This window comes from Natrix helvetica, assembly GCF_964273705.1.
Source record: "Natrix helvetica genome assembly, chromosome: 6".
In the NCBI taxonomy this organism is placed as follows: Eukaryota; Metazoa; Chordata; class Lepidosauria; order Squamata; family Natricidae; genus Natrix; species Natrix helvetica.
The window spans coordinates 5,445,146-5,471,127 of record NC_138553.1 but is presented as its reverse complement, the minus strand read 5'-3'; the positions used below and the strand labels follow the sequence as shown (position 1 = coordinate 5,471,127).

General features: G+C 44.8%; 1 protein-coding gene across 9 annotated transcripts in view; it reads left to right on the top strand.

The window, feature by feature from the left end:
• The window catches only part of SFMBT2 (Scm like with four mbt domains 2), a 71,318-nt gene that overhangs the window by 29,272 nt on the left and 16,064 nt on the right, over nt 1-25,982 (top strand). For all 9 annotated transcript variants that reach the window (XM_081958081.1, XM_081958084.1, XM_081958078.1 and 6 more), the window contains exons 4-16: nt 2,245-2,485; nt 7,253-7,341; nt 7,633-7,879; nt 11,022-11,119; nt 13,276-13,377; nt 14,375-14,522; nt 17,500-17,582; nt 18,112-18,238; nt 18,683-18,799; nt 20,193-20,235; nt 21,594-21,661; nt 23,060-23,199; nt 23,956-24,065. In XM_081958081.1, the coding sequence (XP_081814207.1) occupies nt 2,245-2,485; nt 7,253-7,341; nt 7,633-7,879; nt 11,022-11,119; nt 13,276-13,377; nt 14,375-14,522; nt 17,500-17,582; nt 18,112-18,238; nt 18,683-18,799; nt 20,193-20,235; nt 21,594-21,661; nt 23,060-23,199; nt 23,956-24,065 (1,613 nt within the window). The remainder of the gene's footprint in view (nt 1-2,244; nt 2,486-7,252; nt 7,342-7,632; nt 7,880-11,021; nt 11,120-13,275; nt 13,378-14,374; nt 14,523-17,499; nt 17,583-18,111; nt 18,239-18,682; nt 18,800-20,192; nt 20,236-21,593; nt 21,662-23,059; nt 23,200-23,955; nt 24,066-25,982) is intronic.

The following is a 25,982-nucleotide window of genomic DNA, read 5'->3' as shown; positions in this document are numbered from 1 at the left end:
TTTCGTTGCTTTCCCATTCAGGCAACTGCGTTTTCACCTCGCTGAAGCCTTGCTGCCTGAATGGGAAAGCAAGAAAGGGGCTGCGTTTTCACCTCGCTGAAGCCTTGCTGCTGAATGGGAAAGCAAGAAAGGGGCTGCGTTTTCACCTCGCTGAAGCCTTGCTGCCTGAATGGGAAAGCAAGAAATGGGCTGCGTTTTCACCTCGCTGAAGCCTTGCTGCCTGAATGGGAAAGCAACGAAAGGGACAGCGAGGACGGCTTCCCATTCAGGCAGCAAGGCTTCAGCGGGGTGAAAACGCAGCCCCTTTCTTGCTTTCCCATTCAGCAGCAAGGCTTCAGCGAGGTGAAAACGCAGCCCCTTTCTTGCTTTCCCATTCAGGCAGCAAGGCTTCAGCAAGGTGAAAACGCAGTTGCCTGAATGGGAAAGCAACGAAAGGGACAGCGAGGACGGCTTCCCATTCAGGCAGCAAGGCTTCAGCGGGGTGAAAACGCAGCTGCCTGAATGGGAAAGCAATGAAAGGGACAGCGAGGACGGCTTCCCATTCAGGCAGCAAGGCTTCAGCGGGGTGAAAACGCAGCCCCTTTCTTGCTTTCCCATTCAGCAGCAAGGCTTCAGCGAGGTGAAAACGCAGCCCCTTTCTTGCTTTCCCATTCAGGCAGCAAGGCTTCAGCAAGGTGAAAACGCAGTTGCCTGAATGGGAAAGCAACGAAAGGGACAGCGAGGACGGCTTCCCATTCAGGCAGCAAGGCTTCAGCGGGGTGAAAACGCAGCTGCCTGAATGGGAAAGCAATGAAAGGGACAGCGAGGACGGCTTCCCATTCAGGCAGCAAGGCTTCAGCGGGGTGAAAACGCAGCTGCCTGAATGGGAAAGCAACGAAAGGGACAGCGAGGACGGCTTCCCATTCAGGCAGCAAGGCTTCAGCGGGGTGAAAACGCAGCCCCTTTCTTGCTTTCCCATTCAGCAGCAAGGCTTCAGCGAGGTGAAAACGCAGCCCCTTTCTTGCTTTCCCATTCAGGCAGCAAGGCTTCAGCGAGGTGAAAACGCAGCCCCTTTCGTTGCTTTCCCATTCAGGCGGCTGCTCTGTCACCCTGCTCAAGCCTTGCCGCCGGGCCCCGCGGAGCTGCTTTCCTCAAGCGCAGCCGCCTGAATGGGAAAGCAACGAAAGGGGCAGCGAGGTCATTCTCCAGTCGCTTTCATGGCTTCGTCATCCGGGAGCGCCAACAACATTTCTGCCTCCGCAGCTCCCGGGCGCGGCAGACGGATGTATGTAATATTATAATATTTTATATATATATATATAGTATATAATATTATATACTATTATTTCATGAAGAGAGGTGAGGCTCTGCCTCCCCTGCCTCCCCTGACCGCACGTCCCTGGTTGAAAGGCATCTAGCTGGCATGACAGGGAATTGATCGTAAAACTCAAACCTCTATAATAAAATAGAAGAACATATTTGAACAATAACGGGACCATATTAGTATAAAGAAAAGGAAGACTTGTGTGGTATTGTTGGATAAATTGGTTACAGCTTTGGAACAGAAGGCTTGTGTAGGTCTCTGAAGGTCTGTGGAAATTGTCAGTCCTCCAGGTCATGGCTGTCCCAAGGGTGCTTTTTTTTTTTTCAAGAAGCAACTGGACTTTCTCGTTTTTCTTTGAAGAGGTTTCACTTCTCATCCAAGAAGCTTTTTTTCAGCTCTGACTGGATTCTCCTTCCATTCCACACTATCCAGTCAGAGCTGAAGAAGCTTCTTGGACGAGAAGTAAAACCTCTTCAGAAGAAAAAACAAAAAAGTCCAGTTGCCGCCCGAAAACGCACCTTTGGGACACTGAGGTCTTAAGTTAGTAACAAGGTTGTTAAGTGAATCTGATTTCTCCAGTTGCTTAGAATCTGATTCTGAAGTTACAATGGCACATTAAAAAAAAAGATTGTTTTTCGCACCAATGCCTTTAAGACAGTCGCACAGTTGAACGCTTAACAACTGTGTTACTCAACAACAGCTGCAGGGATTCACTTAACTGTGGCAGGAAAGGTCGTAACACGAGGCAGAACTCACTTATGAGCCGCCTTGCTTAGCAACAGAAATATTGATCTCAATTGTGTCTGTAAATCAAGAACCATCTGTATTTCTTTGGAATATAGTTACTCAACTTAGCGTCATCCATATGACAGATTGCTGACCCTTCTCCTCCCTTTGCCGCCTTCCAAAATGGCATTTACCTCTGTGTCTCCGTTCTCCAGGTGGAAATCAGCCTTCAGAGCAGTTTGCAGCCTGGCATGAAACTTGAAGTGGCCAACAAGCACAACGCAGACACCTACTGGGTGGCCACTACCATCACCACCTGTGGCCAGCTGCTGCTGCTGCGTTACTGCGGTTACGAAGACGACCGCCGCGCTGACTTCTGGTGTGATGTGATGACCGCCGACCTCCACCCTGTAGGCTGGTGCACGCAGAACGGGAAAGTGTTGATGCCCCCGGACGGTGAGGCCGAAGCTGTGTTGCGGGTCTCAAGTTGTGTGATGATACACTTCCCCTCTGGAGGTGGCTCCCTCCCTTTGACGCAGTTGCAGAAATGTTTGGCAGAGCAGGGTGTGTTTAGAAGGTGTTGTGGCAGCAGATTCAGACAGTGAGGAGGGTTGGGGAGGAACATGGGCCAGTCCTGGAGTCTGGGGAAGGCTCAGATGGGGGGTCTGTGTCAGAGGCGGAGAGGGGGCCAGAGCCGTGCGCCAGTTATCAGCTGCCTTTGGAGTCAGACATCAGTGAGGCAGAGGAACAGCTGGAGCCTGTTCCCAGTGTGCGCATGCACAGTTGCCAGACGAAGGGAACAGCTAAAGAACAGGGGTCGACTTGGGAGTAAGGCCACAGGTGGACGATGAATGGCCCCTCCCAGAGGAAATAAGAGAGGAGCAAAAGGGGAGTGGAGTTTGCAGGAGACAATTAGTTCCCTTCATTGGTTCATGACACTCTGAGACTCCTTGCCAAGTTTTGCAGATATCGGCATGGCAGCTCTCCAAGCCAGATAAGGTCTGTGACTGTAAATCCTCCCTTGAAAGGCTTTGCTGGGTGTGAATGAGCAGAATTCACAGTCAATTAATAAAAGAAGCTTTTGTCGGGGCCAGGAGTTTGCTTCATGCTCTCGGGAAGCCTTGGTCAGAACAGAAGTCTTGTATTGACAAGCAGGTGTAGGTCTCTGAAGGTCTGTGGAAATTCTCAGTCCTCCAGGTCATGTCCCAAAGGTGCTTTTTTTTTCAAGAAGCAACTGGGCTTTCTCGTTTTTCTTTGAAGAGATTTCGCTTCTCATCCAAGAAGCTTCTTCAGCTCTGACTGGATTCTCCTTCCATTCCACACCATCCGGTCAGAGCTGAAGAAGCTTCTTGGATGAGAAGCGAAACCTCTTCAAAGAAAAAAACCCAGAAAAGTCCAGTTGCCTTTTGAAAAAAAGCATGGGAACAGGGGGGGCAGGGGGGGGCGGCATGCCGGTGTGTGTGTGTGTGTGTCACCTACTCATTGCATTATGGGTGTGGGGGCGTGCATGTGCTTTCGGCATGCAACAGCAAAAAGGTTAGTCTTCATTAGTAATCCAACTGAGCACGGGGTTGGACTAGAAGACCTCCAAGGTCCCTTTCAACTCTGTTATTCTATTCTATTCTATTCTATTTTCCATTCCTTGTCTTCACAAATATTCTTCTTTTGATCCCAGAAAAAAATCCTTTTTCAGAAAGATTCTGCAGGCCTGCTGCAATTATTCTGGTAGTTTTTTAACATCTTAACATTTGATTATTGGCACCACTGCAGGCCGATTATATTTTTCCATTCCTGGAAACATATCTAACCCAGACAATAAAAAAAAATATTGTCCCTTTGCCAGGAGCGTGGCTACCTATATCAGGAGGAAGCCGATTACACAGTGTCTCCCGATTGTCTGTGGGATTAATTTATTAAGTTTCTAGTCCTGATGATGAAGACATTTGCAATTCTGGGTGTTGTAGTCGGACAGATCTAGAATCCACTGATGAGGGAAGGCTTTTTAAGTTTAAAAAAGTCAGATTTCTCACTGTTCTATCCAGGCAATATAAAATTTGAACTTTTCTACTTTATTCCACTCATTTCCATCTTTTATTTTATTTTGTTTTTCCCCGTTGTGTTTTATTAGACTTACATCTGCCCTTTGAAAAGTGTGGTTTTTACACCATGATATTAAGTTGTAGACCTGCCTCAGTTTCCCTTATGAAATGTTCGGCAAATCTATCTGGGCCTTTTTAAAGCTTCATTTTTATTTCATTTACTTTGGAGAAATGCTCCCAGTATCCTAGTAACCTCCAAGTAACCTGTGGGTAAAGCAAACAATGGCAAGAAAATGTTCAATTTGGCTTCAGGCGGCAAGAAGCAAGTTAATGGCCCATAACTATTTCTAAATAATATTTTGAGCGCTTGAAATGCCAGAGTAGATATTTATGGAAGATTTAATGAGTACCCATTTTGTGCTAATACAGGGGTTTTTCAGTGACACACAAGTTAGTCAAAAACAAAACAGCTAAGAGTTTTTGTGAATGGACTTAAATGCATCTAATTTTATCAATTTCTCCAAGCAACTTTGAAACTTGGTGTGGTGGCTTTTGATTTGTGTGTGTGTTGTATTTTGAGTTGAGTGCTTTTCTCTGTTTTCTATGGCCGCTATTACAGTTAAAGTATTGAGCTGTGTGTTTGGCTTGTGTAATTTGATGAAAATTGCCTGTTTCTCCACCATCCCCTTGGCGAATGGAGAGATTTATTTTGCAATCAGCTGTGTTAAGGAAATCGATTGGATCTGTTTGGATGAAGCTGGATAAATAGCAGCTTTGAGAGAGAGCAACTAAGAAGGATATTTAGAAGACACCCCAAAGATTGGGGCTCTGAGCTTCCTTGTAGAAGACGTTGCAAAGCTAGGTTGCCAAAACAGAGGCAGAATAGTAAATCTTTAATGAGGGAGGGAGGGAGGATCAGAGGGAAGGCAGGGAAGGGAAGAAGAGGGAGGAAGGAAGGGAAGAAAAAAGGCAGAGAAGGAGGAAGAGGAGGGAGGGAAGGAAGGAAATAAAAAAGGCAGAGAAGGAGGAGGGAGGGAAGGAAGGAAGGAAAAAGGCAGAGAAGGAAGGAAGAGGGAAGGAAGGAAGGAAGGAAAAAAGGCAGAGAAGGGAGGCCTTAGCACCATACAGTATATAGAGACACTTGAGTTAGTAGGAGTATACTTGAAAAAGAAGATTCTGGATGTCCAAGTACATTATAAATTGAAAATTGGTGGTTTTGGGTGCTTTTTCTGGCAGTTCCTGGCAGCTACCTCTCCCTGGTGTTTGCGGACTCCCATATTTCTCGCTGGGAGAAAGAGCTGCTGAATAAACTACATCTGCTAGGTTTTATAGAGGATGCCTTGGGAAACTACAGCCTTAAGGACACCCAATTTAGGATAGTCCAACGGCTTGTGGACATTGATTTACAATATCTATGAGCCAGAGCCAACAAAACTTGCTCCCCCCTGACTCTCAACCAAGTTAATAATTATGCATTTAGGATGGCTTCCTCTTTTTATACCCTAACCATTCCTAAGTATAGAAGAGCTTTTCCCTAGCTCGCTTTAATGTCTTGCCCTCAGCACTTTTGGATGGTCGTTTTAAGAGGCTCCCGATTTAACGAGCGACTATGCCCTTGTGACAGAGCCGAGGTTGAAACTGTGGAGTACGTCCTTCTATTTTGTCCCATGTGTAACGCAGACAGATCCAAGTTACTGTCTCTTCTTGAAATCGCCCCTTCTAGACCTAATGGCTGTCATTTGCTTGTATATTGCCTTGGAGATGGCTCCTCATACATCACCTCTCAGGTTTCCAAATTTTTCTTAAGAGCTGCTGTAACCATTTAGAGGAGAACGCTGTTAACTTTCCTTAGTAAACCTTCTGGCGACTGATTGCTATGATCAATTCTCTTATGTCTCTTTGTACTACTTGTGTTTTGGTCTGCGACCGTAAATAAATAAAATAAAATAAATAAATACATTGAAAATTAACCAACTCTTTATGAGTTACCACAGCAGTATTGTTCAAAAGGCAAACACGATTTGTGGATATAATAACAGGCTCCCAGAATCCAGATTGTGAGAAATCATTGCCTTGAATCTGTTTCGGAAGCGACAAAACCAGTAATGGTATCCTCTTATCTTCACTACCGGTTCAGTAGCGGGAGCGCATGCGCGGAAGGTCCGTGATGACGTCTGGGTGGGTGGGCGGAGCCTCGTGCCGCTGTCACTACCGGTTCGCCCGAACCAGTGAGAACTGTCAGAATACTACCTCTGCAAGGGTGGGTTATTGCCGGCCGTTTGGCGCGCATATTGTTTTGCGCGTGTGCAATTGCTTCGCTTGCACACATGCGCACAACATTAGAAAAGGAAAAACGATACATTTTTGCAAAGAAGATTGTTTTGTGCATGCGCAGAACAGAAAATCAAGATGGCGTCGCCGAGGATAGAACCGTTTTGGGTGCTTGTTCAGCCGAGTTACTACCTACTTGGCTGAACCGGGCCGAACCGGTAGGGTAGGAACCCACCTCTGCACGGGCCCCAAAATCCCTTTACTCTTTCACACCTACAGACAAAATCTTGCCAAAGTGAAAGACCCCCCTGGTCTGCATCTCCATTATACTCTGGGAACTGTTAGGGAGAGACTGTCCTCACCCTCTTTCTCTCACACATAATATCTGGGCTGAGTTGCCTCTTCCTCCTCTGGGATGCAGCCCCTCCCTCCTGGCGATCTCCTTACATTCAATTAGCGTATTTTTCGGAGTATAAGACGCACCTTTTTCCCTTAAAAAAGAGACTGAAAATCTGGGTGTATCTTATATACTCAATGCAGCATTTTTTGCCTCCCAAAACCCCACCCCCTTCACCAAAATGGCTGTGCATAGCCTTTAGGAGGCTTTCAGAGAGCTCCTGGGGGCTGGGGAGGGCAGAAATGAGTGAAAAAAGGGCCATTTTTTTGCTCCCCCAGCCCCAGGAGAACTCTGAAAGCCTCCATAAGGCTATTCATGCCCCTTTTTTGACAAAAAATGGGCCCATTTTCACAAAAAACGGGCCGTTTTTGGGAGGTTTGCAGAATGCAAAAACCTTTTTTTAAAAATTTGCCTCTTCAAAACCTTGGTGCGTCTTATACTCCAAAAATATGGTTCTTAAAGAAAGCGATCAGTTATGTCCTTCAAATAATCACATCTTCCTCTTCTATTTTCCAGCTATCAAAGAGAAATACTCGGACTGGACGGAGTTCCTCATACGTGATTTGACGGGTTCCCGAACAGTCCCTGCAAATTTACTAGAAGGCGTAGGTATTGACTTAATTTCTGTTCCCAAGGGCTGCTGTGTTTATGGTGGTGTTTACTCTAGGTTTGCCACCCAGCAGAAAATACGGGATGGGATACGGGTAGTCCTCGACTTACAACAGTTCATTTAATGACCGTTCGAAGTTACAACGGTGCTGAAAAAAGTGACTTATGGTTCAGCAACGGGTTCATATTTACGACGGGTCGCGTGATCCCCTTTTGCGACCTTCTGATGAGCAAAGTCACGTTCCGTGAAGTTGAAGTAATAAGGCGTGTTGCTTCTGTTCCAACAGCCTCTGCGAGGGAAAAACGCTGTCGATCTCCTTACCCTGGATTCCTTAATAGAGCTGCAGGATGGCCAGAGTCCCTTTCGGTTCTGGATAGTGAGCGTGGTTGAGAATGTCGGCGGACGATTGCGCCTTCGCTACGCAGGATTGGAGGAAACTGACTCTTACGACCAGTGGCTGTTTTACTTGGATTGTAGGCTTCGACCGGTGGGCTGGTGTCAAGAGAATAAATACCAGCTGGAACCACCTGCAGGTACCAGAAATTACTATCTATTCACCTATCATCTGTCCATGTATCCATCCATTCATCCATCCAACTAACCAATTATTCCACCATTCATCCATGAATAAATTCATACATGCAGGCATCCTTCCATCCATTCATAAATCCATCCATTCATAAATCCGTCCATTCATCTTTCCATTCATCCATGCACCCCTCTATCCCATCCATCTAGCCATCCATCCACCCACCCATCTAACCAACATGCATCCATTCTTCCATCCATTGAGCCATCCATCTAACCAACCGTTCAACCATCCCTCCATGCATAAATCCATGCATCCATCCATCCTTCCCTCCGTCCTTCCCTCCATCCATGAACACCCCTCCATCTATCCATTCATCCACCCATCCATCTAACCAACATGCATACATCCTTCCATCCATTGAGCCATCCATCTAACCAACCGTTCAACCATCAAACCATGCATAAATCCATGCATCCATCCATCCTTCCCTCCGTCCTTCCCTCCATCCATGAACCCCTCCATCTATCCATTCATCCACCCATCCATCTAACCAACATGCATCCATCCTTCCATCCATTGAGCCATTAGCTAACCAGCCGTTAGCTAATCTATCTATCCATACAGCCATGCATAAATCAAGGTATCCATTCATAAATCCATCCATCCATTCATCCAATGTCTTGATGTCATTTGGTTCACCTTGAGAAAAGCTAAGCAAAGTTGGGTAGTCTTTGGACAGGAGAGGAAATCTCGGGCTAAATTGGGAATGCAAAAGCGCAAGCGCACATGCGCACGCACACACACCAGAAAAAGACTACTGTTGCAAATAAAACAAACTCGATGTGTCTCAATGTCAACAGGAGCCAACTTAGCTCAAAGCAGTCTTCATTTAAGGCAAAAGAACATCTACACATCTTTGGCCGATCTTGAAAAGCTAAGTAGGATTAAACTTAGTGGGCTATGCGTAGGAGTAAGCCACCACCCTAAGGGCTATAATTTTCCTGGAAGAAACAGATGAATATCTCCGCGCGATCATCAATCTTCTCTCAAATCTTTTAATAAAGTCTTATTTAAAAATAATAATAAAGAGACGAAGTTGATTCAAGGGAGCCCTAATCTTATTCTAAGTAGCTGTCTTGTGTCTTAACAATATGGATTTTAAAGTGTTGTGACTTTGCTTTGTCAAGTTTCCTTTCCCCTGTTTTTGACATCAGGCAGGCTGGCTGGGGAATTCGGGGAGTTGAAGTCCACAGTTTTTAAAATTACAAGGGCTGAGAAAACACTGCTTTAACCCAACCAGATTATGGCTCCCCTGTTTTCCTCACCATTGGAGCTGCTGCGAAAAGGCCAACATGACACAATAAAAGCTAGTTTAGGGCAAAATGCCAGGCACCTGAGCTTTTGTGTCTTCGTTAACAATTAAATTGACTTCTTTTTTCTCTCTACAGAGAGGAGCCAGGCTTCCTCAAATCAAACAACCCTTTTCATTTTCCCATCATGATTCCTTCTGGACGGGGCAGGGAGGAGTGAAGTCCTAAACAAAGTACAACAGAACAGCTAGGGGGAAAAATATCTACAATATTTTTCGGAGTATAAGACACTCCAGAGTATAAGACGCACATTCGTTTTTGGGGAGGAAAATAAGGGGGGGGGGGAATTCTGCCTCTGCCTACCAGCATCCATTGGTATTCAGCTGGCTAGTGTCCTTGCAACAAACAGCGCAGGCTGATTCAGCAAGATCAGCTGATTGGCGGTTGGATCCACCTCCCCCGGGATACCGCCAATCAGCTGTTCCAGGCTGCAGGGATCGTGACAGCCCATTGCCGCCTCCGCGCATTGCGTTTTCGGCCTCTGCACGCTCCATTTTAGACTCGTTCCAGGCTGCCGGGATTGCTACGGCACACCGCTGCCGATCACCACCTCCTCGTGTTGTGTTTTCGGCCTCCGTTTTTGGCCTTCGCAAGTCGCATTTTCGGCCGGTTGCAGGCTGTGGTCATTGCAGCCGCTGTAGCCAATACTCACCACCTGGAACCAGCCGAAAATGCGATGCGTGGGGGCCAAAAACAGGGTGTGTGGAGGCCAAAAATGCACCGTGCAGAGGTCACAAACGCGACACTAGGCGGTGGCGATTAGTGGTGATGTGCTGTGGAAATTCCCGCAGACGGATCAAAAACGGAGTATGTGGAGGCTGAAAACACGGCGCACGGAGGCCGAAAACGGCGAAAGAGTTGGGGCCGGCGGGTGGGCAAGGCTTCGGTGTATAAGACGCACCATAATTTTCACCCACTTTTAGGTGGGGAAGTGCGTCTCAAACTACGCAAAGTACGGTGAATTACTTTTCTCTGTGAAAAGAGTTCGCTTTGCTTAAAATACTACAAGGAATCCCCATCTTAAACTCCATAGACTCCACAGGTTCAGTTCGAAGGAGACTTTATAGCCAGACATTTAGGAAAAGTGCAAATATAAAGATTTAATACTCGAGTTACAACAGTTCATTTTTGTGGCCATTCGATGAGTAGAGCCTAGAGGTGGAACTCTCACCTCACAATCAGGAGGAAGTGAGTTCGCTCCTAGGTAGAGGCAGATACTTATGTCTCTGGGCACAATGAGAATATATCTGCTGAATATAACTGCGTATTGGTGACAGGAAGGGCATCCGGCCACTAAAACAGCTCCATTCAGTTGCCCAGACTCCACCCCACAAGGGATTATGGGATCGTTAAAGGAAGATGATTTACTGACCATTGGAAGATATGCCAGCAGTGAAAAAAGTGACTTTTTCACACTTATGACCGTTGCAGTATTCCCATGGTCATGCTCAGCAACCTATTCATATGACGATTGTAATGTCTCGGGGTCATGTGATCACTTTTTGCAACCTTCTGACAAGCAAGGTTTGGAAAAGTCAGATTCAATTAACAAACGTATTACCAACCCACAACTGCAGTGAATCGCTTAACAACTGTGGCAAGGAAGGTTGTAAAATGGGGCCAAGCCCACTTAACAAATGTCTCACTTAGTGACAGAAATTTTGGGCTCAGTTGTGGTCGTAAGTCAAGGACTACTCATATCAGCATGCGGGATCATTGAATATGTGCAGCTGATTTAATCCGTCACGGAATTTCCCATGCTTTTCACCGCAGAAATCTCTTCTCTGAAGACTGCGTCTGAATGGCGGACAGCGCTTAACACGGCTCTGACCGAGGCAGAAAAACGCTCCCTTCCCATGGAAGTCTTTAAGGTAAACCGTAATAAACCCTGGTTTCTTCTTAATAAACCATGATTTCTTCTTTGAGCCATTTAAATTGCCGCCCTGACATCCTTTGATTTTCAGATTTGAATCTACCAAGAGAGAATTAAGCATTGGAAATGGTAGATATTCCTTTTTAAAGCTTGCTTTTAATCGCTCTCTCTGTCTCACTCTCTGTCTGTGTGTCTCTCTCTGTGTCTCTCTGTCTCTGTCTCTCCTTTTTAAAGCTTGCTTTTAATCACTCTCTGTCTCGCTCTCTCTGACTTGCTCACTGTCTCTGTCTCTCTTTCTCTGTGTGTGTGTGTCTCTCTCTGTCTCTGTCTCTCTCTCCTTTTTAAAGCTTGCTTTTAATCACGCTCTCTCTGTCTCGCTCTTTCTGACTTGCTCACTGTCTCACTGTCTGTCTCTGTCTGTCTCTCTTTCTCTCTGTGTGTGTCTCTCTCTGTCTCTGTCTCTCCTTTTTAAAGCTTGCTTTTAATCACTCTCTCTGTCTCGCTCTCTCTGACTTGCTCACTGTCTCACTGTCTGTCTCTGTCTGTCTCTCTTTCTCTCTGTGTGTGTGTCTCTCTCTGTCTCTGTCCCTCTCTCCTTTTTAAAGCTTGCTTTTAATCACTCTCTCTGTCTCGCTCTCTCTGACTTGCTCACTGTCTCGCTGTCTGTCTCTGCCTGTCTCTCTTTCTCTCTCTGTGTGTGTCTCTCTCTGTCTCTGTCTCTCTCTCCTTTTTAAAGCTTGCTTTTAATCACTCTCTGTCTCGCTCTCTCTGACTTGCTCACTGTCTCGCTGTCTGTCTCTGTCTCTCTTTCTCTCTGTCTGTGTATGTGTCTCTCTCTGTCTCTCTGTCTCTCCTTTTTAAAGCTTGCTTTTAATCACTCTCTGTCTTGCTCTCTCTGACTTGCTCACTGTCTCACTGTCTGTCTCTGTCTGTCTCTTTCTCTCTGTGTGTGTGTCTCTCTGTCTCTCTCCCTCTCTCTCTCTGTATCTCTGTCTGTCTCTCTCTCTCCTTCCATCCCTCTCTCTCTCTCCCCCCCCCTCTCTCTCTCACACACAAACACATACAGGGGGTCCAACTTTGGCATCTTTAAGACCTGTGAATTTCAATTCCCAGAACCCCCCATGCTGGCTGGGGAGTTCTAGAGTTGGAAGTCCACAGGTCTTAAAAGTGACCAAGGTTGGGCACTTCTGGTCTAATTAATACTGAGTATTTAATCAGTTCAATAAACAAACAGTAGTCTATATTGTTTACAATATATTGCAACAATATGCCTTCTCTTACCTGGGCTTCCTCACGTACCAATACATGCAGGAACCCTAGGAAAATGGAGAACAATGCTGAATGAAGCTTAGCATTGATTGTCCTCAACTTACAACCGTTTGTTCAGTGACCCTTGAAGTTACAACATACGACCGGTTTTCACATGACCGTTGCAGCATCCCCGTGGTCACATGATGAAAGCTCAGGTGCTTGACAGTTGACACGTACTTAGGACGGTTTCAGCTTCCCAGGGTAACGTGATCACTACTTCCCAGCTGGCTTCCGACAAGCAAATTCAATGGGTGGAAGCCAGATTCGCTTAGTGACCGAAAAAGATTCATTTAACCACTGCAACAATTGACCTAACCGATGTGGCAACTAAAGTCAGAGTTTGTTGCAGAAAAATCAAATCCAGAAGCACACACAGATAACTGATTCAGCTGGGTTCATTAACTTCTTTATATACACAACAATAGATGAATAAATGTACAATACCAACAGGTGATTCTTCCAAGTAAACACAAGGCAGGAGAGTTGGAGGCAAACACAAGCAGTTGGTTTCGTTTCAGCAGACAAGCCCAGACTGACTGCTAGTTTACTTCTCAGAGCAGCAGACTGCTTAGGTTTCTGTTTCGATTCTCTGCACAGACTCAGATCTGTTTAAGCTCCCATTGGCTGACTGACTTGCTATGCCTATTCATTGGCTGACCTTGTTCCCATGTCTCTCCCAGTCATGAATATTTTAACAAACTAGGACAAAACTCTCTTAACCCCTGTCTTGCTTAGCAGTGGAAATTTTGTGCTCCATTGGGGTTGTACGTCGAGTAGGCTGTCCCTGGCAGGATGGACCAAAGTCTTGGCCGTGATGCCAAGTTCTCTGCTTGGTTTCCCCAGGATCACGCCGATTTGAGGAGCCACTCGTTCACGGCAGGGATGAAGTTGGAAGCAGTGGATCAACAAGAACCAGCTGCGATTTGCCCAGCTACTATAACTAAGGTGAGGAATCCAAAATGGGATTGAGAATTAAAACCAGATCTTCCACAGTCAAGGCAAGGCATGAGGGTTTGAAGTCTCCCAGAGTGTCTTGTGGCCCGCCAGTGGTCAGCAAAGCAATTGGGGAGGAACATGGGCCACTCCTGGAGTCTGGGGAAGGCTCTGAAGAGGGCTTTGTGTCGGAGGCAGAGAGGTGGCCAGAGCCGTATGCCAGTTATCAGCTGCCTTTGGAGTTGGAGATCCGTGGAGCAGACGAACAGCTGGAGACTGTTCCCAATGTGCACATGCACAGAGTTGCCAGACAAAGGGAACAGCTAAAGAACAGGGGCCAACTTGGGAGTAAGGCCACAGATAGATGATGAATGCCCCCCCACAGAGGAAATAAAAGAGGAGCGACAGGGGAGTGGAGTTTGCAGGAGGCAATTAGTTCGTTTCATTGGTTCGTGACTCTCCGAGACTCCTTGCTAAGTTCTGCAGATATCAGCTTGGCAGCTCTCCAAGCCAGATAAGGTCTGTGACTGTAAATCCTCCCTTGAAAGGCTTTGCTGGATGTGAATGAGCAGAATTCACAGTCAATTAATAAAAGGTTTTTTTGTCGGGACAAGGAGTTTGCTTCAGGCTCTCGGGAAGCTTCGGTCAGAACAGGGAGGTCCAGATGCAAGATAGATTTGTTTCATCCATCCATCCGTCCATCCAGGGGTTGACCTCTTTTGCGACCCCTGCTCTGAGTTTACCACTAGAGACCATAAAGAGCCGTGGTGGCCCAGTGGTCAGAGTGCTGTACTACAGGCTATTTCTGCTGACTACCAGTTGCCTGCAATTTGGCAGTTCAAATCTCACCAGGCTCAAGGTTGACTCAGCCCTCCATTCTTCCGAGATAGATAAAATGAGGAGATTGTTGGGGACAATATGCTTAGAGAGGGCTGTAAAGCACAGCAAAGCGGCATATAAGTCTAAGTGCTAAATAAATAAATAAACTCCTCCCCTTGCTTCCATGTAGGTTTTCAACCACCATTTTGTGCAAGTCACTCTGGACGACCTCTGCCCTGAACCATGCAACACGTCTATGCTTTGCCATGCCGATTCCTTGGGCCTCCTGCCAGTGCAATGGTGCCTTAAAAATGGAGTTCATCTCACCCCTCCCAAAGGTTTGTCTTGTATATGTAGTAAATATATAAATATTTGTTGGAGGTGCAAGAATGAGGTTGGAACCTAATCCTCAATGAGTAATTTTGTCCAGGTTTCAAACTTTCTTGAACCTTAGGTATCTCACAGGGCTGTTTTAAAGCTAAAATGGCAAAGGAGCAACAGAGAGAGACGCTAGAATAGAATAGAATAGAATAGAATAGAATAGAATAGAATAGAATAGAATAGAATAATAGAAACAGAAACAAATAAGAATGGAATGGAATGGGGAATAGAATAGAATAGAAACAAATAAGAATGGAATGGGGAATAGAATAGAAACAAATAAGAATGGAATGGGGAATAGAATAGAATAGAAACAAATAAGAATCTAATGGGGAATAGAATCGAATCGAATCAGAAGTGGTATTTAGACCAGTTTGGACCGGCTCAGGCGAACTGGTAGCAGAAATTTTGAGTAGTTTGGAGAGCTGGAGGTCTTTTAGTCCAACCCCCTGCTCAGGCAGGAAACCTTATATCAGTGATGGCAAACTTCTTTGGCCTTGGGTGCCAAAAACCCTAACCCCCTGACTTCCAAGACATGGCCAAGATAGAATAATAATTGGGGAGTGACATACACATTGCTTTTAATGTACACATTAAAGTACGCTTAGAAGAGCTGTTTAGATTCCCTAAGGAGAAAAAAGACGTGTTTTATTTGATGCCAGCCAGCGAATTAATATCCATTAATTCCCCACCATATGAAAGCGCTCCGTTGACACTATTTAGATTGTCGACAACTAGATTTATAGACTTCTTTTTTCCTTAAGCGTTCACAGCTGTGGGGAGGATTTCTCTCTCTCTCTTTGCTGGGAGACTGGCGGATTTCTGCATTGGCGTTTTGGGTGGCACCTTCTGCTTCGCTGCGGCTTCATCCCAGCAAATGCCATTTCCAAAGCGATGAAATATTTATATTTGAAAGCTGGGGGTGGTGGGGGGGGTGCATAGGCCCAGATTGGAAGCAGACCAGGCCGAAATTCAAGAGGGAGATTTCCCCACCCAAAATGGAGAGGCTGCAAGGGACCATGTTGTCTGCCCTGTAGCACACAGGAATATATAAACTCTCAGCAAATGATGAAGAGTGTGTGATGCTTTCACAGTTTTTTGTCTGGGCCAGGCTGAGGAGGCATCCTTTCGTGGATAGAGAATGCCCAGCATTTTCCTAAGAGGTGCGGTGCAGAATTAAAGCATAACTAGGCAGAAGTATGACAAGGGACATAGTGGCTCAGTGGCTAAGACGCTGAGCATGTCGATCAGAAAGGTTAGCAGTTAGGCGGTTCAAATCCCTAGCGCTGCGTAATGGAGTGAGCTCCCGTTCCTTGTCCCAGCTTCTGCCAACCTAGCAGTTTGAAAGCACATAAAAAATGCAAGTAGAAAAATAGGGGCCACCTTTGGTGGGAAGGGAACAGCGTTCCGTGCGTCTTCGGCATTTAGTCATGCCGGCCACATGACCACGGAGACGTCTTTGGACAGCGCTGACTCTTCAGCTTTGAAACGGAGATGAGCACAGCCTCCTAGAGTCAGGAATGATATGTGTCATTATGTGCGAGGTGAACCTTTACCTTTTATAACTCCAGAGTGAGTTTGGCCTAGTGGTGAAGGCATTAGGCTAGAAGCTAGGAGAAGTGAGTTCTAGTCCTGCCTTAGCCATGAAAGCTGGCTGGGTGACTTTGGACCAGTCACCAGGAGACGATTGATTGACAGTTAGATAGATCATAAAATAATTTTATGGTTGGGGGTCACCACAACATGAGGAACTGTATTTTAAAGGGTCTCGGCATTAGGAAGGTTGAGAACCACTGCTGTAAACTCTAGTTAGCGAAGGACTCCAACCAACATTTTGAACGGGCTGAGGTAAATATTCTCAGATAGTTGCGTTAGGGATCTTGGAATCCTAGTGGACAACCGTTTAAATAGGAGCCAGCCGTGTGCAGCAGCTGCCAAAAAAGCCAACACAGTTCTAGGCTGCATCAACAGAGGGATAGAATCAAGATCACGTGAAGGGTTAATACCACTTTATAAGGCCTTGGTAAGGCCACTCTTGGAATACGGCATTCAGTTTTGGTCGCCACAAAATAAAAAAGATGTGGAGACTCTAGAAAGAGTGCAGAGAAGAGCAACAAAGAGGATTAGGGGACTGGAGACTAAAACATATGAAGAACGGTTGCAGGAACTGGGTATGTCTAGTTTAATGAAAAGAAGGACTAAGGGAGACATGATAGAAGTCTTCCAATATCTCAGGGGCTGCCACAAAGAAGAGGGAGTCAAACTATTCTCCAAGGCACCTGAGGGCAGGAGAAGAAGCAATGGGTGGAAATTAATCAAGGAGAGAAGCAACTTAGAACTGAGGAGAAATTTCCTGACAGTGAGAACAATGAATCAGTGGAACAGAAGTTGCCTCCAGAAGTTGTGAATGCCCCAACACTGGAAGTCTTTAAGAATAAGTTGGATAGCCATTTGTCTGAAACGGTATAGGGTTTCCTGCCTAGGCAGGGGGTTGGACTAGAAGACCTCCAAGGTCCCTTCCAACTCTGCTATTGTATTGTATTGTATTGTATTTCAGGGGTCAAAAGAAAATAAGACCCTGTTTTATTTTCGGGGAAACACGGTAATTCTTGTGACCAGCTCATAGACTTTCTGGGCCTCTCTGATAAGTCAATGTATGGGGAAAAGATGCTACCCCAGATACATCTTTTGGTGTCCAGCAAGACTGTTGTTAAGAAGCTGTTGGGTAGCCATTTGTCTGAAACGGTATAGGGTTTCCTGCCTAGGCAGAGGGTTGGACTAGAAGACCTCCGAGGTCCCTTCCAACTCTGCTATTGTGTTGTATTGTATTGTGTTCTGGAGGGTGGGGTGCTGTCAGGCTGTCCACTTCTGTCTTCACTCGGAGAAAAAATGGGATAAAATAATTTTTTGTTTGTTTCCCGGGATTTTCTGCAGGTTATTCTAATCCGGATTTTGACTGGGCGGATTATCAGAAGCAGTGTGGAGCGGAGGCAGCTCCTGAGGGCTGCTTCAGAAATGTAAGATCTGGTTTTCTTTTCCCTGCATCGTGATCTTTCTCATCCTGTGCCCTTTGCCATTAACGGTCCTTCGTTGTATGTATTCCTACCCAAAGAAACACCACTAGTTAAGGTCAAAGAGGTTGGGGTCACAGCACTCCTTCCTTCCTCCTCCTATCTCTCTCCCTCCCTCCTTCCCTCTATTTCTCCTCTTCCTTCCTCTCTTTCTTTCCTACCTTCCTCCTCGATTTCTCCTCTTCCTCTCTCCTCGATTTCTTTCTTTCCTTCCTTCCTTCCTCCCTCCTCGATTTCTCCTCTTCCTTCTCCCTTCCTCCTCGATTTCGCCTTTTCATTCCTCCTCCCTCTATATCTTTCTTTCTTTCCTCCCTTCCTCCTCTATTTCTTGTCTTCCTCCCTCCGCCCGCCCCTATTTCCTTCCTCCCTACTTCCCTCTCCCCCCTCTTTCTTTCCAGGTCCCAGATGACTGCCCAGGTCCCTACCAACCCTGTTGTTTTATGTTCTATTTTTGTTTTCTGTTTATCCCATTCAGGCATTCTGTAATCGAGCTTTTATGAAAAACATGATGCTTGAAGCAGTGAACCCCCAGAATCCGGCCGAGATCTGCGTGGCAGCTGTCACTTCCGTAAAAGGACGGCTAATGTGGCTCTCTTTTGAAGGTACCTTAGAAAGCTGTCTGTACAATGAAAGTGAGGTTTTTAGTTATATTAGATGGAAAATGTGTGATTGTATATGTAATTGAAAATATGGATGCAAAAATGCTTGTAACCAAACGACATGCTGTATGTAATGGATGAATTTTTTTTAATGTTATCTTTTATATTTTAAAAAAAGGGGGGGGGAAGGAAAGCTGTCTGCAGGGGAAATCCTGTCCTACTTGATTCCTGCTGAATTCCTGAAACTAACTTTCTTTTTCTTTCTTTCTTTCTTTCTTTCTTTCTTTCTTTCTTTCTTTCTTTCTTTCTTTCTTTCTCTCTCCTTCCTTCCTTCCTTCCTCCCTTCCTCCCTTCTTTCCTTCCCTTCGTCTTCCTTCCTTCCTTCCTCCCCCCTCCCTCCATTTCTCTTCTTTCTGACATTTCTAATGCATTATAATGCATCCATAGGTCTACCTCACACACCTGCTTCCGAATATATAGTCGATGTAGAATCGATGGACATCTTCCCTGTGGGCTGGTGCGAAGCAAACGGTTACAAGCTCTTGGCACCACATAAAAACCCCGGTAGGTACCCGGTAGAATAAATTTTGATGGCTAAGTTTTGCAATCATCGTTTAGTTGTGTGTGTGGCCAGAGTGGATGTGGCCAGCTCGACATCACTTATGTTGAGGGCACCTGTGGTGGCCTGAGCACTCTTCCAGTGAAAATGAGCCCCCAAGGGTTGCAGGAGGCCGTGGCAGCTGAAAACGGAGCTCGGGAGTTTGTTTTCGCTGGCAGAAGCACCCAGTCCTTCGCTATTTCAAGGGCGGCCCAGTGGGCCAGATCCGGCCCCCGGGCCTTGAGTTTGACACCCCTGCTTTAGCATAGTACTTTAATGAAGTAGTAGCAATTGTTCACAGCTTATCAGTCGTCGGCACAGGCGACTGGAGTGTAATGGAAATTTATTGTAATGAATATTCCGACAGCTAACCTCATTATTAGCGGGTGATTTTGTGCATTTCTGCTCAAAAGTGAATGCATTGTCTTCTGAAGGGCCTTCTTTCTTCTGAGACTATGCAGGCAGTCCTCGACTTACAACCGTCTGTTTAGTGCCTGTCTGAAGGGACAACGGCATTGATAAAAGTGACTTATGGCCGTTTTTCACACTTAACGACTCTTGCACCCTCCTCAGGGTCACGCGATGAAAATTCAGGCGCTTGGCTGCCAGTTCCTATTTATGACCGTTGCTGCGTCCCAATCTCTGCAGTCGATAAATCAGTAACCCGGTTGTTAAGTGAATCTCGCTTTTACGGCCTTCTAGGACAGTGATGGCTAACCTTTTTGGCATTGTGTGCCCATACCCATAATGCAATCTGCGTGTGTCCCCCCACACGTTCCCCCGCCCCCTATGCATGCATGCATGACCTCCTGCGCTCCCCTCGTGCATGCAAGTGTGACCCCCCCTGCACCCCATTTTGGGCCTAGCAGGTCTCCCTGGAACCAAAAACGGGGCGCAGGGGGCGTTGCACCCCCCATGTGCATACGGATGCAACTCCTGCATGTGCACTGCCCCCAGCGCATGTGTAGAGAGGCCCGGAAATCAGCTGGCCAGCGGGAGGCGTGGTGGAGCTGAGGCGGCAGCTCGCATGCCCGAAGAGAAGGCTCTGTATGCCACCGTCGCCATCACAGTTCTAGAACAAGCCAAGTCAGTAGGAAGCCAGATTTATTTAACAACTAGGTTACTGATTTATCCACTGCAAGAGATTCATTTAACGACACTGGCAAGAAAGTTTGTAAAAAGGGGCAAAAACTCCCTTAACATATGTCTCATTTCACAACGGACATGTTATAAGTTGAGGACTACCTGTAAATTTGAAGAGGATGAGAGAATCTTTCATTTTCCTGTCGGGAATCACTCCTTGTACATTTCCAAACAGGCGTTGCCAGATTAACCCTTATCCTTGTCCTCCTTTTCCAGCGCAAAGGAAGAGAAAGATTGCAATCGTCCAGCCGGAAAAGCAGTGAGTAGGCCCTTAAAATGTCAATTGCAGCACAGTTTTATCACGATCATTTTTTTTATTTATAAATAAAAGTGTGGGCTCTAAGAAAGAAAGTGCTTGACTATATAGCAAGGGGTAAATTAATATATGGGTAGTCCTCAACGTACAAACATTCATTTATAGAGACCATTCAAAATGACAACTGCACTGGGAAAAATGACTTACGACCAATTTTTCACACTTATGACTGTTGCAACACACACACAAACACCCTGGTCATGTGCTCAAAATTTGGACACTTGGCAGCTGGCTCATATTTATGACGGTTACAGTGTCCCAGGTTGGTGTGTTCCCCTTATGCGAGCTTCTGACAAGCAAAAGTCAACGGGGAAGCCCAGTTCACTTAATAACTTATCCATTGCAGTGATTCACTTAACAATGGTGGCAGGAGAGGTCGTAAAATGGGGCATAACACAGCAAAGTTAAAGTCTCACTTGACAACGGAAATTCTGGGCTCAATTGTGGTTGTAAGTCGAGGAATGCCTTTATATTTATGACAATGGCGGCGTCCTGGGGTCACGCCATCACCGTTTGTGACCGTCCCAGCTGGCGCCTGTCAAGCAAACTCAGCTGGGATTTGCTTAACAACCTTGGGATTCACTTAGCGACTGCAGGGATTCGCTTAGACCCTGAGGCCGAAAAAGATCATAGAATCAGGTACCACAAAGTCAATGAACGGCAGCCTAAGTTAGCATTGGAAATCCTGTTCGTCATTGTGGCCATAAATAGAGGACTACTTCTAGCTCAATAAATCAATATATATACTTATCCATCTACCGATCCAGTGTTTCTCAGCAACTTTAAAATATGTGGTCTTCGGCTTTGATTACATGGTTGTGGTTGCTAACTTTTTTAACCTCCTCTCTGGACAAACCCTCCCCCTCCCGTTCAAGTATCACTAGTCCTCGTTTAGTGATCACAATTAGAACCAGCCACTCGTGACAGCTAATGGTCTATCTTCAGGTTTCCTTTGCTTTACAGACCTGCCAAGGCATAAATGGAACGTTTGATCGTAGAGTTACCCTGTTCCCCCGAAAATAAGACCTCCCTGGATAATAAGCCCAATCGGGCTTTGGAGCGCATGCGCTAAAATAATCCCTCCCCGAAGATATTGCAACACAGCAGCAGCTGTGAGGTGACCACGCTCGCCGCCTCCTGCACCTCGAAAACAATAAGATCTCCCCAAAAATGTCTTATTTACGGGGAAACGCAGTACCTTAAGGATCAGTTCCTCTGAACAGTCACTAAATGGGTCAGTTGAAAAACGAGGACTGTAGTTTTGTAATCTGAATACCGTTGTTTTTTGGTCCTATTATTAGGTTACCAGCGGGAGTGCCGATTGTGAAAATTCAGAATCCTCACTGTTTTCCCCAGATGGACATGATGGGTGAGTTTGAGGGGAGAAGGCAATCAGTTTTCTAATTTAGAGCACCATTTTAAAGGAATAAGAAAATAAATCAAGACCTTTAACATAAGTGGACTTCAGCTCCCAGAAATGCTCAGCCAATCTGACTGGCTGATGAATTCTGGGAGTTGAAGTCCACCTATCTTAAAGTTGCTTTGAAAAAAAAACACTGCATTTCCACGTTCATCATAAACAAATATTTTTGAATTGGTACTCCCGGTGCAATACAGGTTGTCTTCGACTTACGACAGTTCATTTAGGAACCATTCAAAGTTACAATGGCATTGAAAAAAGTTGGCATTGCAATTGTTTTTCATACTTACGACCATTGCAGGCTCCCCATGGTCAGACGATCAAAATTCGGACACTTGGCGACTCCTATTTATGACGATTGCAGTGTCCGGGGGGGGGTGTCATGTGATCCCTTTTTGCGACCTTCAGACAAGCAAAGTCACTACAGAAGCCAAATTCATTTCACAACCGTGTGACTAACTTAACAACGGCACTGATTTGCATAACCCCGGTGGCGACAAAGGTCGTAACATGGGGCAAAACCCATTTAAGCACTGCCTCACTCAAGAGCAACAGAAATGTTGGACTGAATGGTAGCTGTAAATCGAGGATTACCTGTGTTGTCCAAAACAATGTTGGATTATAATTCCCACACACCCAGCTAGGGGTGGTATTCACTTACCGTATTTTTCGGAGTATAAGATGCACCGGAGTATAAGATGCACCAAGGTTTTGAAGAGACAATTTTTTTTAAAAAAAGGTTTTGCACTCTACAAACCTCCTAATAACGGCCCGTTTTTTGTGAAAACGGGTCTGTTTTTCCCCCCCAAAAAAGGAAAGAATAGCCTTTAGGAGGCTTGTAGAGTGCTCCTAGGGGCGGGGGGGGGGCAAAACTGAGCAAAAAACACCCTATTTTTCACTCGTTTCTGCCCTCCCCAGCCCCCAGGAGCACTCTATAAGCCTCCTAAAGACTATTCACGGCCATTTTGGTGAAGGGGGCAGGGTTTCAGGAGGCAAAAAATGCTGTGTTCAGTGTATAAGACACCCAGATTTTCAGCCTCTTTTTTGAGGGGAAAAGATGTGTCTTATACTCCGAAAAATACGGTACTTTCCCTACCGGTTCGCAAATGTGAGCGCTCGTAGGCCCACCCGCGATTTCCACTACCGGTGCGGGTAAACCAATCCGAACCAGCTGAATACCACCTCTGCACCCAATACTGGTTAGAAGTGGAAAGGATAGATAAACTCCATAAACACAGTTGTTGTTTATGTTCCAAGCTGGTGGAATGGAGGAGGATAGAGAGGAAATGCGGCCCCGGATGGGATGCTGGAAGAAGATGGAATTGGTTTCTGGTTTCTTCTCTGCAGGGCCCATCAATGGGAGATACAACTGCCCCGTCCTCTTCATCAACCATCGCTGTTTCTCAGGCCCACATCTCAACAAAGGCAGATTGGCAGAACTGCCGCAGTCTGTTGGGCCAGGGAAATGCGTTCTGGTTCTTAAAGAGGTAAGGATTATGAGACGTATCCTGTGCCCAACTAGGAATGGGAGGATCCTGATGTTCTGACCCAGCCTTAGCAGAAGCAAGAAATAGACTCCTTATCACGAAAAAAAACCCTCTTTATTTATCTCCGGCGAATTTATGGTGTTCACACACTGAAAAGTCCAGGCAATAGTCCTTCAAAGTGTTAACGGCAGTAACAGACCTTATCAGTTCCTTGTGATAATTGCAAGGCCGTGAGCTCCTAGCCAAAAGGCTGCAAATTAAGTTGTGGCAAGCAGTCTTGGTGGCACGAAACACAACGAGCAAAATCTTCAGAAATACGAACTGTTGTCTCCTACGACCACGCCTCCCCTTTCCTTCTATTTATTCCCCAGCCAGGGAAGGGCCGTTCAGTATCCACGTGTACTTTGCTTCCCCAGTTGACTCATTGTCCTCCATTGCTCACCTCTCCTAACAGCTCTGCACATACTTCCATGTGGAACAGGCCCCAGCTGTTCATCCTCCACACTCATCTCAGCCTCCAAAGGCAGCCGTCTTTTGTCTGAAATGATATTGAGTCTCCTGCTCGAGCAGGAGGTTGGACTAGAAGGTCTCCAAGTGCCCTTCAAACTCTGTTATTCCATTTTGTTATTCAGTTTCTAGTGCTTTTTTTGTGTGTGTGTGGTGGCTGTTTCCTAACTTGCCCTACCTCACAGGGCTGGTATTAGCCTTGAACTGTGGAGTTCACAGCTACATGCCCAGTGTTTTTGCTCTGCTCAGATTCTTCGTATGGTGATCAACTCTGCCTACAAACCCAGAAGCATTTTGCGAGAGTTGCAACTTGTCGATGACCCCCGGTGGAACTTTCAAGAAGAGAATCTCAAAGCAAAGTAAGGACTGCTTTTAAAAAGAAGAAAAACTAGATTGTTTGTTATTTAAGAATTAGCTGACAACCTGGCATTGCCCGGGTACTTACTTACTTACTTACTTACTTACTTATTTATTTATCCTAATCCTATATTAGACAGGAAAAGCCCTGATATTGTTGAAAATGTCCGGAACAAACGTAATTCCTAATGTTGGATTTTCCCCCTTACCAGAGGGAGCCCCCTTGTGGAGTACGGTGAAGCCGCTACCATGGCAATTCCACTGTGCTGTGTACAGTGGAAGCCATATTACAGCATTATGGTAGAAGCCAATTTAAGGCACAACAGGCTGTATCTTAACAGAACACACACCCTGAGAGGTGTTACGGGTGTCTTACCCCCCAGAGTATTTGTTTCCAAAGAGTAAATCATCTGTGTACCATGTTTGGTTGAAATTGCTCGAGGCGTTCCAGGGTTATGCTGGAACATACATATATACACACACACACACACATATATATGTGTGTGTGTGTGTGTGTGTGTGTGTGTGTGTGTGTGTGTGTGTGTGTTGTAATTGTACTGATAAATAAATAAAGGGAGACTAGGATAGATCTATTTCGAGCTAATTAGCTCTCATCAGCTAGCCATACCCTAATTAGCTCGAAATAGATCTATCCTAGTCTCCCTTTATTTATTTATCAGTACAATTACAACACAAATATAAAAAGGCAACAGTAAAAATAAAAATATGGTTTTCTGCCTGCATGGTATTTGTGATAAGCCGAAGGACAGAATATATATATATATATATATATATATATATATATATATATATATATATATATATATATATATATATATATATATATATATATATATATATATATATATATATATATATATATATATATATATATATATATATATATATATATATATATATATATATATATATATATATATATATATATATATATATATATATATATATATATATATATATATATATATATATATATATATATATATATATATATATATATATATATATATATATATATATATATATATATATATATATATATATATATATATATATATATATATATATATATATATATATATATATATATATATATATATATATATATATATATATATATATATATATATATATATATATATATATATATATATATATATATATATATATATATATATATATATATATATATATATATATATATATATATATATATATATATATATATATATATATATATCCATAATGGTGAACCAGGGAAGAAAGCATGTTGGCAAAAATTATTTTACCTGAAAAAGACAGAAGAAACTACAGGTAGTTCCCCCGAACACAATTGAGCCCTGAATTTAAGTGGAACATTTATTTTTGCCTCAGTTTACGACCTTTCTTGCCATCGTTGTTAAGCGAATCACTGCCGTTGTTAGGTGAGTACCATTTTTCACACTTGCGACCATTCCTTCATTCCCCCCACGGTCATATGATTAAAATCTTGGCAACTGGACTTTTACTCTTTTACAATCTTATGACGAGCGAAGTTAACGAGGAAGCCAGATTCATTTAATAGCTGGGTTACTGACTTCACAATTGCAGTGATTCACTTAACAACGGTCTTGCTTAACAACATAAATGCCCCCCCCCCCCTTGTTGTAAGTCAAGGGCTACCTGTTACTTATATCAGGGGTGTCCAAACTTGGGAACTTTAAGACTTGTGGACTTCAACTCCCAGAATTCCCCAGCCAGCATGGCTGGCTGGGGAATTCTGAGAGTTGAAGTCCACAAGTCTTAAAGTTCCCAAGTTTGGACACACCTGGCTTATATGCTCAGAAAAAAAAGTTTTGGTGCATTCTTTCCATGGTTTTTGGTAAAGCAGCCCTTTGGAGATTTCTCATCCCTGCTTC